This window comes from Castor canadensis, chromosome 16 (assembly GCF_047511655.1).
Source record: "Castor canadensis chromosome 16, mCasCan1.hap1v2, whole genome shotgun sequence".
In the NCBI taxonomy this organism is placed as follows: domain Eukaryota; kingdom Metazoa; phylum Chordata; class Mammalia; order Rodentia; family Castoridae; genus Castor; species Castor canadensis.
In genome coordinates, this window is record NC_133401.1 from 8049300 (window position 1) to 8065417 (window position 16118).

The 16118-nt window shown below is 37.7% G+C and overlaps 1 protein-coding gene across 9 annotated transcripts in view; it reads right to left on the minus strand.

Annotated features, from left to right (window-relative positions):
- Window positions 1–12779: 12779 nt before the first annotated feature.
- Window positions 12780–16118, minus strand: part of Znf570 (zinc finger protein 570) — a 63848-nt gene continuing 60509 nt past the window's right edge. For 6 of the 9 annotated variants that reach the window (XM_074058356.1, XM_074058352.1, XM_074058353.1 and 3 more), the window contains exon 7: window positions 12782–14515. In XM_074058356.1, coding sequence (XP_073914457.1) covers window positions 13533–14515 — 983 coding nt within the window. In that variant the 3' untranslated portion in view covers window positions 12782–13532. Of the gene's footprint in view, window positions 14516–16118 lie in introns of all 9 variants that reach the window. The other 3 variants (XM_020154140.2, XM_074058357.1, XM_074058358.1) reach the window with 2 other exon arrangements.

Genomic DNA, 16118 nt, shown 5'->3' on the forward strand with positions numbered 1-16118 from the left:
CCACATTCACATAATTCCTTCTTGTATTTGGCTTGGACCTTTCACTTGCTTTTAATGGAACACAGTATGCCTAGCAAGCACAAGGCTTTGAGTTCAAATCCCAGTACCGCTTAAAAACACACCAAACGTGACAAGATGTCATGTTGGAATGATGTTACTTAAGACTGTAATTTCCACATTGGTAGAGGACTCCAGCAAGCTACTACTACACTGTGAGCTACACTTCAGAGAGGTTCATGTGGCAAGGAATTGAGAATGGCCTCTGGGCCACAGTCAGCAATAAACTGTGAACCTCAGTCCATCAGGTCACAAGGAATTGAATTCTTCCCACAACCACGTGACCTTGACTGCATTCAACTTACTAGGTGAGGATCAGGTGAAAACACACCCCTTGCCAGCATCTTGACTGCAGCTTTGTGAGACCCTGAATCTGATGACCCAACTAAGCTGTTCCTGGATTCCTAATTCACAGAAATTGTTATTACTGAAGGTGTGTTATTTATGCTGCTAAGTTTGTGACAATGATAGGCAGCCCTAGTCAACTAGCATGCACGGGTTACAAAGCTAAAGACCAGCGTCTGCAGTTGTCATTACTGGCTATTTTGTGCAGAGGATTCTTTGTTCCAGGACTAAAGATAAGGTGCACAGCCAGATCTCATCATCCTTGACTGACAGAAATTTCTGGGGATGTTTGAACAGTCTACCAGAGCTAATCAATCTGGGATCAGATTTTGAAAACTCTGTAAAGGATCTTACTCAAGATATAACTACCAACAAAAAGCAACTACGGTAAGGAAATCTCGCAGCAAAACCTTAACCAATGATCAAGGTTAATACCACCAACAAGACACAACTAACAGCCTGGTTATTAAAAGGCACAAAGTACTTAACTAGTCATTTCTCAAAAAATAGCATATGAGTGGCCAATAGGGATATGAAAAAATGCTCAGCATCACTAATCATTAAGGAAATTAAAATGACAAATATCTCACACGTTAAAATGGCTGTTAGGAAAAAGATGAAAAAATTAGTGTTGGCAAAGTTGTGGAGAAAAGGCAATTCTGTACACTGTAGTAGTGTAAATTAGTACAGCTGTTATGGAGAATGATAGGGAGATTCCTCCAAATATTAAAAATGGAACTACCAACTTACAACCAAAGGAAATGAACTTGCAGTGTGGAGAGACATTTGCATGCCCATGTTCACCGCAGCTTTACTGACATTAGCCAATATCAACCTAACTGTCCACTGATAGAGAAATGGACAAAGAGTATATATATGTCTCTGTATGTGAATATTATTCTGCCTTTAGAAAGAAAATGCTATCATTTGTGACAGCATGGATGAAGCTGGAGGGCATTGCATTAAATAAGCCAGGCATAGAAAGACATACTGTGTAATTCCATATGTAGAATCTAAAAACATGCTCAGTAAAGCAGAGAACAGAATGGTGGTTGTTGAGGGCTGGGGTTGGGGGAGAATGGGGAGATGTTAGTTAAAGGGGACAGAGATTTAGTTAGGATTAATAAATTCCGAAGATCTGTTTACAGGATGGTGATAACAGTTAATGTGTAATTGAAAATTGCTGAGAGATTAGTTTATTAGGTTTTTTTTTTGGTGGTACTGGGGTTTGAGTTTAGGGCCTCACACTTGCTAGGCGTACACTCTATCACTTCAGCCACTCCACCAGACCAGACATTAGATCCTGACTTCTCACCTCAAAAATATGTGAGGTGATGGATATATTAATTATCTTGATTTATTCACCATACAATATAATACCCAAAATAACATGGTACACTGTAAATATGTATAATTTATATTTGTCAATCTTACTAAAGCTTGGGGAGACATGTCATCTGATATATGTATATATATAGGATGCATCATTTTTGTGGTTTTAATGCATAACCTCAATAAAATCAAAGAAAACATTACATCAAACTCAGAGGGGTTTGAGAATGGTAGAGGGTCTTTTGCAAGTGCAAAATCCTGAGTTCAATGCCTAGTAATGCCAAACAACAAAAACAGATATTCCACAAAATTACTGGGCAGTGTTCTTCAGAAGAATCCCTAAGCTATGAAAGACAAGAAAATGTAGAGGAACTATTAGATCAGAAGACACTAAATAAAAATAGCAAAGGCTGGAGACCAGCACAAGGCCCTGAGTTCAAATTCCATTACCACTCTTATCTCCTCCCCCCAAATAAATAAAAATCAGTAAATGCAATATGGAATCCGTGCTAGATTTTGGTATAGGTAAAGAATATTGGAATTCAAGTAAATACTATAGTGTTAATCTCCTGTTTTAATGATTGTACTGTGGTTATATGTTTATACTGGAGGAAGCTGGATACAAGATATATAAGAACTGTTTTGTAACTTTTTTAGAAGACTAAAATTACTTCAAAATAAAAACAAAAGACTGATATCCCCAGGATTAAGGAGGATAAAGCTAATCAATCTGGGACCAGCTAATAGGTTTTGAAAACTCTCTGTAAAGTATCTTAGCCAAGATATTTATAACTACAAACAAAAAGTAACTGTACAGTGTGCTATCTTGTTAGAAACATTTCATGCATTTGGAAATACTTTCCCCCTTTATTTTTCAAACTATAAAAGTAACATGTTAACAAGTAAAACAATACAAAGAAATATAAATTAACTGTTTCCATTCCCCTTTCACCAAAGTAACCAATGTTAACACCTTGGTATATATCCTACCACAGTTCTCTTTTTTCATATATATATATATGCATATGTGCACACGTTTTAAAAAAATGTTTTGCAGGGCTAAGGATTGAACTCGGTGTCACGCATGCTATGCAATGCTTTACCACTGAGCTAAATGCCCAGCCCAAGGTTTTTATTTTTAAAGTAGAACCATATACATTATGCAGTTTGTCCCTTTTACTCAACAATACCCCAAACGTCCCTACAGATCGGTAGCATTCCAGCTCCGTTTGCCCCCACCCATGCCCAAATGACTTCACTTATGCATTTTAACTATTACACTAGATTCCATCATTTATATATCCTTTTTTTTCCTTTATGGTGGGACTGGGGTTTGAACTTTGGGCTTGCACTTGCAAAGCAGGCGCTCTATTACTTGAGCCACAGTTCAGTTTGCTCTGGTTATTTTTGGGGAAGAGGTCTTGAGTACTGTTTGCCCAGGCTGGCCTCAAAATGCAATCCTCTTGATTTTAGGCTTCTAAATAGCTAGGATTACAGGCATGAGCTACTGGCTAACATACTTTTTGCCTTTCCTTTCCCTCTCCCTTTGACTCCCCCCATAACCTACCTGCATCACCCACTTCTCCCATCCCAGTGTGCATTCTCCCATCCTTTTCCCCATGCGTATAAAGTCATAAACATACACAGCTACATGTTTATCTTTTAAAAACACCTGTAGATTTTGTTACTGATTTACAAAACAGTAAAATTTACACACTTCCTATCTTACTTTTCTGGCTGAAGAAAACTTGGTGGAATTCCACTCCAGTCCCCTAGCATAGTTTTAGTTTGTTCACCTTAATGTCTGTATAAAACATTCTGTGGAACAGATGCGTGGTAGTTCTTTACATCTCCCAGTTTTCCCACTAGTGGGCATTTACCTTGATCCTAGTGGAGATTTTGCCATTAGGAATTTTACAGTAGATACCCGTGTTCATCAGTCCTCTGTGTACTTGGGGCTTTTCATTCCAAAAGCGAGATTCTCCAAAGTGGAATAAGTATTTTAAGTTTTAATAGATATTACCAGATTGCTTTTTTAAAAACATGAATTCCTTTTCAAAATTTGTTTCCAACAAAAGTGTATAAGAATACCTTTTCTTCTGACAGCAGAAGCACTCTTGTAATAGTGTTCCCTCACTATAACTTTTCCTTAATGAGAATTGCTGCATAACCCAGGCTGGCCTCAAACCTGTGATTCTCCTGAATGATAGGATTACAGGAGTGCACCACAACGCCTGGCCTCATTATAAGTTGCATTAGAATCTGTATTCTCCAACAATTATTGAGGTTAAACATTTTATAGGCCCATCAGTCAATTAGATTTTCTCTTCTCACAATTGTCTTTATATTTTGTTATGTTTTCTATTGGGTTATCTCTTTGGGGGGGGGGGCGTTGGCAGGGTGCTCTACCTCTTGAGCCACGCCCCCAGTGCTTTTGCTTTTTGTTCAGATAGTCTCATGTTTTTGCTTGGGCTGACCTTGAACTAGAATCCTCCTATCTCCACCTCCTGAACAGCCAGGATTATACCACGTGCAGCACTATTGGGGTATCTTTTTGCTGTCATCTTGAAGAGTGCTTTGTTTCTTGCCATGCAAATACTTCCCCCCCTAAAAAATTATCTACTGAGTTTGTTGATGGCATTTATACCATTCAAAAGATTGTATGATTTATATAGTCAAATACTTGTTTTTAATAGCTCTTTGGTGTCCTGGGTTGGTAAAGTTAATCTCCATTCCAAGATAGTCTTCTTTGACTTTTAAGAATTTTATATTTTGGCTGGTGGAGTGGCTCGTGTGGTAGAGTGCTTGCTTTGCAAGCATGAAGCCATGAGTTCAGATCCCAGTCCCAACAAAAAAAATTTAAAAAAATTTATTTTCAAAAATTTAAGTCGTAAATCTACCTGGAATTTGGTTTTGAATATTGTGATCAGTACTTTTTTTTTCCAAAATTAAAAGTCAAATATGTCCAAATTTTTAAGTAAACTACTTTCCTCTGTGATTTGAGATTCCATCTTTTTCATATACAAAAAGCCCATACACACCAAGATTGCTTCTGCATTTTCTATTCTATTCCATTAATGATTCCTTTTCAATTGTACAGTGATTTTATTACAATAACTTCTGATATCTAGGATATTTTCTTTTTCATACTTTTCTAGACATTTTTGTGCTTTTATAGGTTCTTAGGCAGTTATTTTTCATATTAAAATCGCTTTACATAAGCAAAAGTCATTGAGATTTAATGACATTTCCAAAAATTCAAAAACCGTATAAGTTGTTAGGTGTTAGTGCAGGGGGTAGGTTTATTATTTTTTTTTGGAGGGGCTATGGTACTGGCTTTAACTCATAGGCAGGCACACTGCCACTTGAGCCACACACCATAGGGTCTCATGTTTCTTGTCAACCCCAGCTTTAGGCCACACTCTTCCTTCCTATGCCTCCCCTTACCTGCAGTTACAGATGTGGACCACCACACTCAGCTTGGTTGAGATGAGGGTCTATTGCTAACTTTTTCCCCAGGCTGACCTCAAACTATGGTCACTGTGATCCTCCCAATCTTGACCTCCAGAGTAGCTGAGAGGCACCATGCCCAGCCAAAAGGAGCAATTCCTGTACCCTCCCTTCTTAAAAAATTATCTTAAATTTTTTAAAAGGCTTATTTATTGGTATCCAATAATATCATCAGCAAAAAGGATAACCTTATCCTTTCTTTTTCATTGTTTATATCAATTATTTAATTTTCTTCTTTATTGCCTTTACTGGGAACTCCAAGACAATATTAAATCCCTTATTAAACAAAAAGAGCACCATCATATGTAGTGTGGGAATTGGTAAAGAGACACTTTAAATGGTAACCATTGGTTACTATTTATAGAATATTAGAAATGTTTGCAAATTCTATTAAATAGGACTCTATAAACATGTATTGATAGTTGGTATGATTTTTTTTCCCTTCAAGCTATTAATTTTATTGTTACAATTCCTTACACTGAACTGCTTTATATTCTTGGGATAACTCTTACTTGGTCATCATAATCCCTTTTAAAGGTATATTGCTGAATTCTATTTGTTTTAATTTATAGTTTTTTATTTTATATTGATGTGTAAGACCGACCTACACTTGTTCTTTCCATCTTTATTCTATCTTCATAAAATAATTGGAAAGTAGAGTCTGTGGTTTGAAATATAGTAACAGTGGTACTACTTTATTTCAAAAGTAGAATTAATTATGAATTTGTCTCGGTCTGGAGCTTTTTTTTTTAATGGGACTATGGTTTGAACTCAGAGCTTCATACTTGCAAAGCAGGTGCTCTACCATTTGAGCCACACCCCCAGTAATTTTGCTCTGATTATTTTGGGGTTTTTGTTTGTTTTTTGCTCTGGTTATTTTGGAGATGGGGTCTTGCAAAACTATTTGCCCACACTGGCTTCTTCTTTTTTTTTTTTTTTAAGTCCTTTGTCTTGACCCCTTTTTTTTTCATTTTTCTTTTATTACTCATATGTGCACACAAGGCTTGGTTCATTTCTCCCCCCTGCCCCCACCCCCTCCCTTACCACCCACTCCGCCCCCTCCCTCTCCCCCCCTCAATACCCAGCAGAAACTATTTTGCCCTTATTTCTAATTTTGTTGTAGAGAGAGTATAAGCAATAATAGGAAGGAACAAGGGTTTTTGCTGGTTGAGATAAGGATAGCTATACAGGGCATTGACTCACATTGATTTCCTGTGCGTGGGTGTTACCTTCTAGGTTAATTCTTTTTGATCTAACCTTTTCTCTAGTACCTGTTCCCCTTTTCCTATTGGCCTCAGTTGCTTTAAGGTATCTGCTTTAGTTTCTCTGCGTTAAGGGCAACAAATGCTAGCTAGTTTTTTAGGTGTCTTACCTATCCTCACCCCTCCCTTGTGTGCTCTGGCTTTTATCATGTGCTCATAGTCCAATCCCCTTGTTGTGTTTGCCCTTGATCTAATGTCCACATATGAGGGAGAACATACGATTTTTGGTTTTTTGAGCCAGGCTAACCTCACTCAGAATGATGTTCTCCAATTCCATCCATTTACCAGAGAATGATAACATTTCGTTCTTCTCCATGGCTGCATAAAATTCCATTGTGTATAGATACCACATTTTCTTAATCCATTCGTCAGTGCTGGGGCATCTTGGCTGTTTCCATAACTTGGCTATTGTGAATAGTGCCGCAATAAACATGGATGTGCAGGTTCCTCTGGAGTAACAGTCTTTTGGGTATATCCCCAAGAGTGGTATTGCTGGATCAAATGGTAGATCGATGTCCAGCTTTTTAAGTAGCCTCCAAATTTTTTTCCAGAGTGGTTGTACTAGTTTACATTCCCACCAACAGTGTAAGAGGGTTCCTTTTTCCCCGCGTCCTCACCAACACCTGTTGTTGTTGGTGTTCCTGATGATGGCTATTCTAACAGGGGTGAGGTGGAATCATAGCGTGGTTTTAATTTGCATTTCCTTTATTGCTAGAGATGGTGAACATTTTTTCATGTGTTTTCTGGCCATATGAATTTCTTCTTTTGAGAAAGTTCTGTTTAGTTCACGTGCCCATTTCTTTATTGGTTCATTAGTTTTGGGAGAATTTAGTTTTTTAAGTTCCCTGTATATTCTGGTTATCAGTCTTTTGTCTGATGTATAGTTGGCAAATATTTTCTCCCACTCTGTGGGTGTTCTCTTCAGTTTAGAGACCATTTCTTTTGATGAACAGAAGCTTTTTAGTTTTATGAGGTCCCATTTATCTATGCTATCTCTTAGTTGCTGTGCTGCTGGGGTTTCATTGAGAAAGTTCTTACCTATACCTACTAACTCCAGAGTATTTCCTACTCTTTCTTGTATCAACTTAAGAGTTTGGGGTCTGATATTAAGATCCTTGGTCCATTTTGAGTTAATCTTGGTATAGGGTGATGATATACATGGATCTAGTTTCAGTTTTTTGCAGACTGCTAACCAGTTTTCCCAGCAGTTTTTGTTGAAGAGGCTGCTATTTCTCCATCGTATATTTTTAGCTCCTTTGTCAAAGATAAGTTGCTTATAGTTGTGTGGCTTCATATCTGGATCCTCTATTCTGTTCCACTGGTCTTCATGTCTGTTTTTGTGCCAGTACCATGCTGTTTTTATTGTTATTGCTTTGTAATATAGTTTGAAGTCAGGTATTTGTGATACCTCCTGCATTGTTCTTTTGACTGAGTATTGCCTTGGCTGTTCGTGGCCTCTTGTGTTTCCATATAAATTTAACAGTAGATTTTTCAATCTCTTTAATGAATGTCATTGGAATTTTGATGGGAATTGCATTAAACATGTAGATTACTTTGGGAAGTATTGACATTTTTACTATGTTGATTCTACCAATCCATGAGCATGGGAGATCTCTCCACTTTCTATAGTCTTCCTCAATCTCTTTCTTCAGAAGTGTATAGTTTTCCTTGTAGAGGTCTTTCACATCTTTTGTTAGGTTTACACCTAGGTATTTGATTTTGTTTGAGGCTATTGTAAATGGAATTGTTTTCATACATTCTTTTTCAGTTTGCTCATTGTTAGTGTATAGAAATGCTAATGATTTTTCTATGTTGATTTTATATCCTGCTACCTTGCTATAGCTATTGATGATGTCTAGAAGCTTCTGAGTAGAGTTTTTTGGGTCTTTAAGGTATAGGATCATGTCATCTGCAAATAGGGATATTTTGACAGTTTCTTTACCTATTTGTATTCCTTTTATTCCTTCTTCTTGTCTAATTGCTCTGGCTAGGAATTCCAGTACTATGTTGAATAGGAGTGGAGATAGTGGGCATCCTTGTTTGGTTCCTGATTTTAGAGGGAATGGTTTCAGTTTTTCTCCGTTAAGTATAATGCTGGCTGTAGGTTTGTCATATATAGCTTTTATAATGTTGAGGAACTTTCCTTCTATTCCTAGTTTTCTTAGAGCTTTTATCATGAAATGATGTTGGATCTTATCAAAGGCTTTTTCTGCATCTATTGAGATGATCAAGTGGTTTTTGTCTTTGCTTCTGTTAATGTGGTTTATTACGTTGATTGATTTTCGTATGTTGAACCACCCCTGCATTCCTGGGATGAAGCCTACTTGGTCGTGGTGAATAATCTTTTTGATGTGTTGCTGAATTCGGTTTGCCATTATTTTGTTGAGGATTTTTGCATCAATGTTCATTAAGGAGATTGGCCTATAGTTCTCCTTTTTGGAGGTGTCTTTGCCTGGTTTTGGGATAAGTGTAATACTGGCTTCATAAAGTGTGTTTGGCAGTTTTCCTTCCCTTTCTATTTCGTGGAACAGTTTAAGGAGGGTTGGTATCAGTTCTTCTTTAAAGGTCTGATAGAATTCAGCAGAGAATCCATCAGGTCCTGGACTTTTCTTTTTGGGGAGACTCTTGATTGCTGCTTCAATTTCATTTTGTGTTATAGGTCTATTCAGGTGATTAATTTCCTCTTGGTTCAGTTTTGGATGATCAGATGTATCTAGAAATCTGTCCATTTCTTTTAGATTTTCAAACTTATTTGAATATAGGTTCTCAAAGTAGTCTCTGATGATTTCCTGGACTTCCATGGTGTTTGTTGTTATCTCCCCTTTTGCATTCCTAATTCTACTAATTTGGGTTTTTTCTTTCCTCATTTTAGTCAGGTTTGCCAGGGGTCTATCGATCTTGTTTATTTTTTCAAAGAACCAACTTTTTGTTTCATTAATTCTTTGTATGGTTTTTTTGGTTTCTATTTCGTTGATTTCAGCTCTTATTTTTATTATTTCTCTCCTTCTATTTGTTTTGGGATTTGCTTGTTCTTGTTTTTCTAGGAGTTTGAGATGTATCATTAGGTCATTGATTTGGGATCTTTCAATCTTTTTAATATATGCACTCATGGCTATAAACTTTCCTCTCAAGACTGCCTTAGCTGTGTCCCATAGGTTCCGGTAGGTTGTGTTTTCATTTTCATTGACTTCCAGGAACTTTTTAATTTCCTCTTTTATTGCATCGATGATCCATTCTTCATTAAGTAATGAGTTATTTAGTTTCCAGCTGTTTGCATGTTTTTTGTCTTTACTTTTGTTGTTGAGTTCTACTTTTACTGCATTGTGGTCAGATAGTATGCACGGTATTATTTCTATTTTCTTATATTTGCTGAGGCTTGCTTTGTGCCCTAGGATATGATCTATTTTGGAGAAGGTTCCATGGGCTGCTGAGAAGAATGTATATTGTGTAGAAGTTGGATGAAATGTTCTGTAGACATCAAGTAGGTCCACTTGATCTATTTCATATTTTAGATCTTGGATTTCTTTATTGAGTTTTTGTTTGGATGACCTATCTATTGATGATAATGGGGTGTTAAAGTCTCCCACAACCACTGTGTTGGCGTTTATATATGCTTTTAGGTCTTTCAGGGTATGTTTGATGAAATTGGGTGCGTTGACATTGGGTGCATACAGATTGATGATTATTATTTCCTTTTGGTCTATTTCCCCTTTTATTAGTATGGAATGTCCTTCTTTATCTCGTTTGATCAATGTAGGTTTGAAGTCTACTTTGTTAGAGATAAGTATTGCAACTCCTGCTTGTTTTTGGGGGCCATTGGCTTGGTAAATCTTCTTCCAGCCTTTCATCCTAAGCATATGCTTATTTCTGTCGGTGAGATGAGTCTCCTGTAAGCAACAAATTGTTGGATCTTCTTTTTTAATCCATTTTGTCAAACGGTGTCTTTTGATGGGTGAATTAAGTCCATTAACATTAAGCGTTAGTACTGATAGGTATGTGGTGATTCCTGCCATTTAGTTGTCTTAGTTGTTTGAAGGTTTGATTGTGTGTACCTAACTTGATGTTACTCTCTACTGTCTTGCTTTTTCTTATCCTGTGGTTTGGTGCTGCCTGCCTCTTCATGGTTAAGTTGGGTGTCACTTTCTGTGTGCAGGATCCCTTGCAGAATCTTTTGTAATGGTGGCTTTGTGGTCACATATTGTTTTAGTTTCTGCTTATCATGGAAGACTTTTATTGCTCCATCTATTTTGAATGATAGCTTTGCTGGGTAGAGTATCCTGGGGTTGAAGTTATTTTCATTCAGTGCCCGGAAGATCTCACCCCACGCTCTTCTTGCTTTTAATGTTTCTGTTGAGAAGTCTGCTGTGATTTTGATGGGTTTCCTTTGTATGTTACTTGTTTTTTCTCTCACAGCCTTCAATATTCTTTCCTTAGTTTCTGAACTTGTTGTTTTAATGATGATATGTCGTGGAGTAGTTCTATTTTGATCTGGTCTGTTTGGTGTCCTGGAGGCCTCTTGCATTTGTATGGGAATATCTTTCTCTAGATTTGGGAAATTTTCCATTATTATTTTGTTGAATATATTACGCATTCCCTTCACTTGCACCTCTTCTCCTTCTTCGATGCCCATGATTCTCAAGTTTGGTCTTTTGATGGAGTCGGTGAGTTCTTGCATTTTCTTTTCACAGGTCTTGAGTTGTTTAATTAATAGTTCTTCGGTTTTTCCTTTAATTACCATTTCATCTTCAAGTTCTGAGATTCTGTCTTCTGTTTGTTCTATTCTGCTGGATTGGCCTTCCGTTTTGTTTTGCAGTTCTGTTTCGTTCTTTTTTCTGAGGTTTTCCATATCCTGGCAGTTTTCTTCTTTATTGTTGTCTATTTTTGTCCTGAGTTCATTTATCCATTTATTCATTGTGTTCTCTCTTTCACTTTGGTGTTTATACAGTGCTTCTATGGTTTCCTTTATTTCTTCTTTTGCTTTTTCAAATTCTCTATTTTTATTGTCTTGGAATTTCTTGAGTGTCTCCTGTACATTTTGGTTGACCCTATCCAGTATCATCTCTATAAAATTCTCATTGAGTACTTGTAGTATGTCTTCTTTTAAATTATTCTTGTGGGCTTCATTGGGTCCTTTGGCATAGTTTATCTTCATTTTGTTGGAGTCTGGATCTGAGTTTCTGTTCTCTTCATTCCCCTCTGGTTCCTGTACTAATTTTTTGCTGTGGGGAAACTGGTTTCCCTGTTTTTTCTGTCTTCCCGTCATTGTCCTTGGTGTTACTGTCCCTGTACTGTGTGTAATTAAGTATTTTCTAGCTTGTAATAATAACAATGGTAATATTTAGAATGGAAGAGCCCACACTGGCTTCTAACCAAGATCCTTCTGATGTCAGCCGCTCAAGTAGCTAGGATTACACACGTGAGCTCCCAGCACCTGGCTTTAAGCATTTTTCACTTATAGATCCTTAATCACCTTTCCAAATTCTTCATGACACCTGTTCTATCAAGTTTCCTATTTCTTATTTCTATTTTCTTCATTTATATTTTGCTAAAAAAGATCCATTTCCTATTTTAAAAACATATTGATCTAGAATTTTACAAAATATTGTTTTGTCATTCTCTTAATCATGTCTACACCCGCAGTTTTGTCTCCTCACTGATTTGCACTGGCAGTCATATAGATTTTCAAGATCATTTCTTTTCTTATATAGACAAAATGATCTTCAAGGAAGCAAACTTTGTTCAAACATTGGGATGATAGAAAGTTGGGATTTAATGTCCTGAAAAATCACAAGGATAGTTATAGGGAAGGAAAGTGGATGTTGCTACATTGATTTGCAAAAGAAAATTAAAATGAAAAAATTCCACTTCACTGATTTCTGTATGAGACATTCTGAATTATAAGACTCATGTAAAAAGTGTCTCTTAGTAGTGGGGGAGGGACCAGGATGTGGCATGGCTCAAGAGGTAGTGCGCCTGCCTAGCAAGTGCAAGGCCCTGAGTTCAAACCCCAGTACCAACCCCTCAAGAAATTGTCTCTTTTTAATTGCTGCAAGACTTTCAAAGTAAGACTAAGAAAATATGAAGAGTGTACAATGTAACAGGGCAACACTATTTTTTGTCAAATAGTGTGCAGAGTAATCACTGTAGTATTTTGTTTACCTGCTATCTGGGGCTGCTAAACCATTCCTTAGTGTTGTATTTTCAACATAAATATGTTTTTAGTAAAATGTTTGGCTGATTTATCAAAAGACATTACAACATTACTTTGTTATTCAGACATGAGCTCAATAACAACAACTGTAGTCATTCACATTTATTACAAACAAGTGGAGAAAATATAGCGGGTATAGTATGTTAAACATTCTCAAAATAGGTGGCCAGCCAGGTGCCAGTGGCTGATACCTGTAATCCTAGCTACTCAGAGGGACGAGATCAGGAGGATCTTGGTAAGAAGCCAGTCTGAGCAAATAGTTCACAAGACCCTGTCTCGAAAATACCTAACACAAAAAAAGGGTTGGCAGAGTGGCTCAAATGGTAGACCACCTGCCTAGCAAGCATGAGGCCCTGAGTTGAAGCCCCAGTACTGCCAAAAAAAGAATAGTCGGTCAGAGTGTTATTATTTTTTCTACATTGATAAGACACCAAAAAAACAATGCTGGTATTTAAAGTGGAAAAGTTTGGTGGATGGCATCCTATATATTATGACATATGGGCTTGATATTTATGATTTATGTTAAATTCACATTTATAATTCCAAAGTACAAATAATTCTTCTTTCCTGGCTCACTGAGGAATGTACCATATTATATTTCTAGGACTCTTCACAAACATTTTGTACTCATTGTATTTAATACATTTTAATTATTTTTATGCTACTGTAACCATATTTATCTTTTCTATCAAAGTGTGTGTCTCAACAGGAGCATGACTTCCCTTCCAATAAAATACTTTACCCAAATTCATTAAATTGGTAAGATTTCTAATAGGGATGACTTCCTCTATACCCAATGACACTGGGAATCTTGCTCAAGTCTTTCCCATAATCACTAGGTTTTCGTTCCTATAGGTATTCTTCCTAGCATGAATCTTCTGATGTCTACTGAGGTTTGGCTTCTGGTAGAAGGCTTTGCCACATTCACTGCACATGTAGGGTTTTTCCCCTGTGTGAGTCCTCCAGTGTTTATTGAGGCATGACTTCTGGCTGAAGCATTTCCCACATTCTCTGCAACGATAAGGTCTTTCTCCTGTGTGCATTTTCCTATGTACATTGAGGTATGACTTCTCGCCAAATGACTTCCCACATTCACTGCACACAAAGGGTCTCTCTCCTGTATGTGTTCGCTGATGTTCTGTGCGGTGGGACTTCTGGGTGAAGGCTTTCCCACAAAAGAAGCATTCAAAGGGTCTTACCCCTGTGTGGATTCTCTGGTGTTTAATGAGGGTGGACTTATGTGAGAAGGCTTTCCCACAGTCAGAGCATCCATAGGGCTTCTCCCCTGTGTGACTTCTCTGATGCCTAATGAATTCAGACTTGTAGCAGAAGGCTTTCCCACACTCACCACAAATATGGGGCCTCTCTGTTGGGGGAACCCTCTTCCGTTTGTACATGAGCGAACTGGTTCCTGCTGGCTTATATTCAAGTTCTGGGTTATGGCAAAAAGCTCTCCCACAGCGACTGCAACCCCAAGGTTTTTCTCCGTTACATCTTCTATCCTGGTTTGTACACTGTAACAGTTTCCCATATCTGTAACATTCATCTTGCTTTTTTGTATAGTTTTGCTTAAAATCAATCAAATCTAAATTGTGGTTCAAACTCTTTCCGCAAGGATCCCAGTTATTAGGGCTTTGAATTGAAGGAAAAAAATCAGTGCTCAGAAATGATATTTTCCCAAACTTATTACTTTCGGGGGTTTTTTCCTTGGTCAATGTTTTCTTGCTAACGAATGCATTTTGCCTCAAAAGCATGTCCTGCTGTCTTTTCCTCTGGACATTAACTTGCCAGATGTCTTCTGGAGAAAGAACAAGTGAATAATTCCTTATGAGCCTTTATACTTACTATGATCTGGAATAAAACTATTTGAGAAATGTCCCCCCAAAACAAAGGGTGTACAGTATGAACAGGCAGCATGAACCATAATCAAAAGCACAGTTCACTCAAGATTGTTCTATGAGTATGGAAGATCCAGAGCACTGCACAAATCAAATGTGTAGATCACAGGGCTACAGATAAATAATGTAAAAGAAGACAGGATGACACCATAGACCAGGAATTGGCAAACTTCTTCTTAAAGGACCAAAGACTAGATATTTTAGGCTTTATGGGCCATATAGTCTCTGTTAGAATCATTCCATTTTCCCATTGTAGAGTGAAAAAGCAGACAACATAGACATAGAAGAATGTGGTTATGTTCTAATAAAGCTTTATTCACAACAATGGATGGCCAACCTGTAGGCCATGGCTTGCTGATCCCTGTTAAAGAAGAAAGAGATTTAAATATTATATTTAAAACTTGGTATCCAATGGGAGGGACTGAAAGGGACAACTGTGGACTTACTAGGGAGCTAGTGAGATATGCTGAATCTCAGGCCGCACACTGAATGAGAACCTGTGGTTTAGAGAGATGACCAACTGCTTATTATCATGTTTAGAGTTTACCAAGCACTGACATAACAGGTATCAGGAAGTCTGTCCTGTTGGGCTAGTTAGTTATAAATACTCTAAGGGGAACTAGCTAAAAGAATCAACAAAGCTAAACAGGATTTAAAACAGGAGTCCTTAACTTGGTAAACAGAAACCACAGGGGCTAAGAACTTGGACAGGAAAAAAAATGCATCTGTATTTTCAGTAAGCTGTAATGTAATTAAACACGATTATTATTGCCGGCACTGGTGCTGGAACTCAGGCATTTGTGCTTGCTACCGTGTGAGGCACACCCTGAACGCTTTTTGCTTTGGGTTTTTTTTTTTTTTTTGGTGGGATTGAATTCAGGGCCTTGTGCCTGCTAGGCTCTACCACTTCAGCCATTCCACCAGTCCTCCTTTATTTTTCAGACAGAGTCGTGGTTTTTGCCTTCTCTAGCCTGGAACATGATCTTCCTCTTCATGCCTCCTGTGTAGTAGAGATTACAGGTGTGATCTGTAATCACACATCCGGCTTGTTGGCTGAGGCTAACTTTTTGCCTGGGTTGGCCTCACACTGTAATCCACCTAATCTCTGCTTTCTAAATTGCTGGGATTTCAGGTATGAACCACTGTGCCTGGCCATTCACTTCTTAAGCTTATTTTATTTTTATTTTGGGGGGAGATACTGAAGTTTAAACTCAGGGCCTTGTGCTTGCTAGTCATGCCATCAGACCTTTTTGCTTTAGTTATTTTTCTAATAGGATGTCATGTTTTTGTTTGATCAGGCCTGGACTGAGAGCCTCCCCATTTACACCTCTCATGTAGGTGGAATGATGGGCTTGCTACACCACACCCAGCTTACTGGTTGAGATGGGGGTCTCAATAACTTTTTGCCTACTGTAGCCTCAAACCACAATCTTTCTGATATCTGCCTCCCAAGTTGCTGGGATTATAGATGTGAGCCACAGTGCCTGGTCCTCACCTTTTATT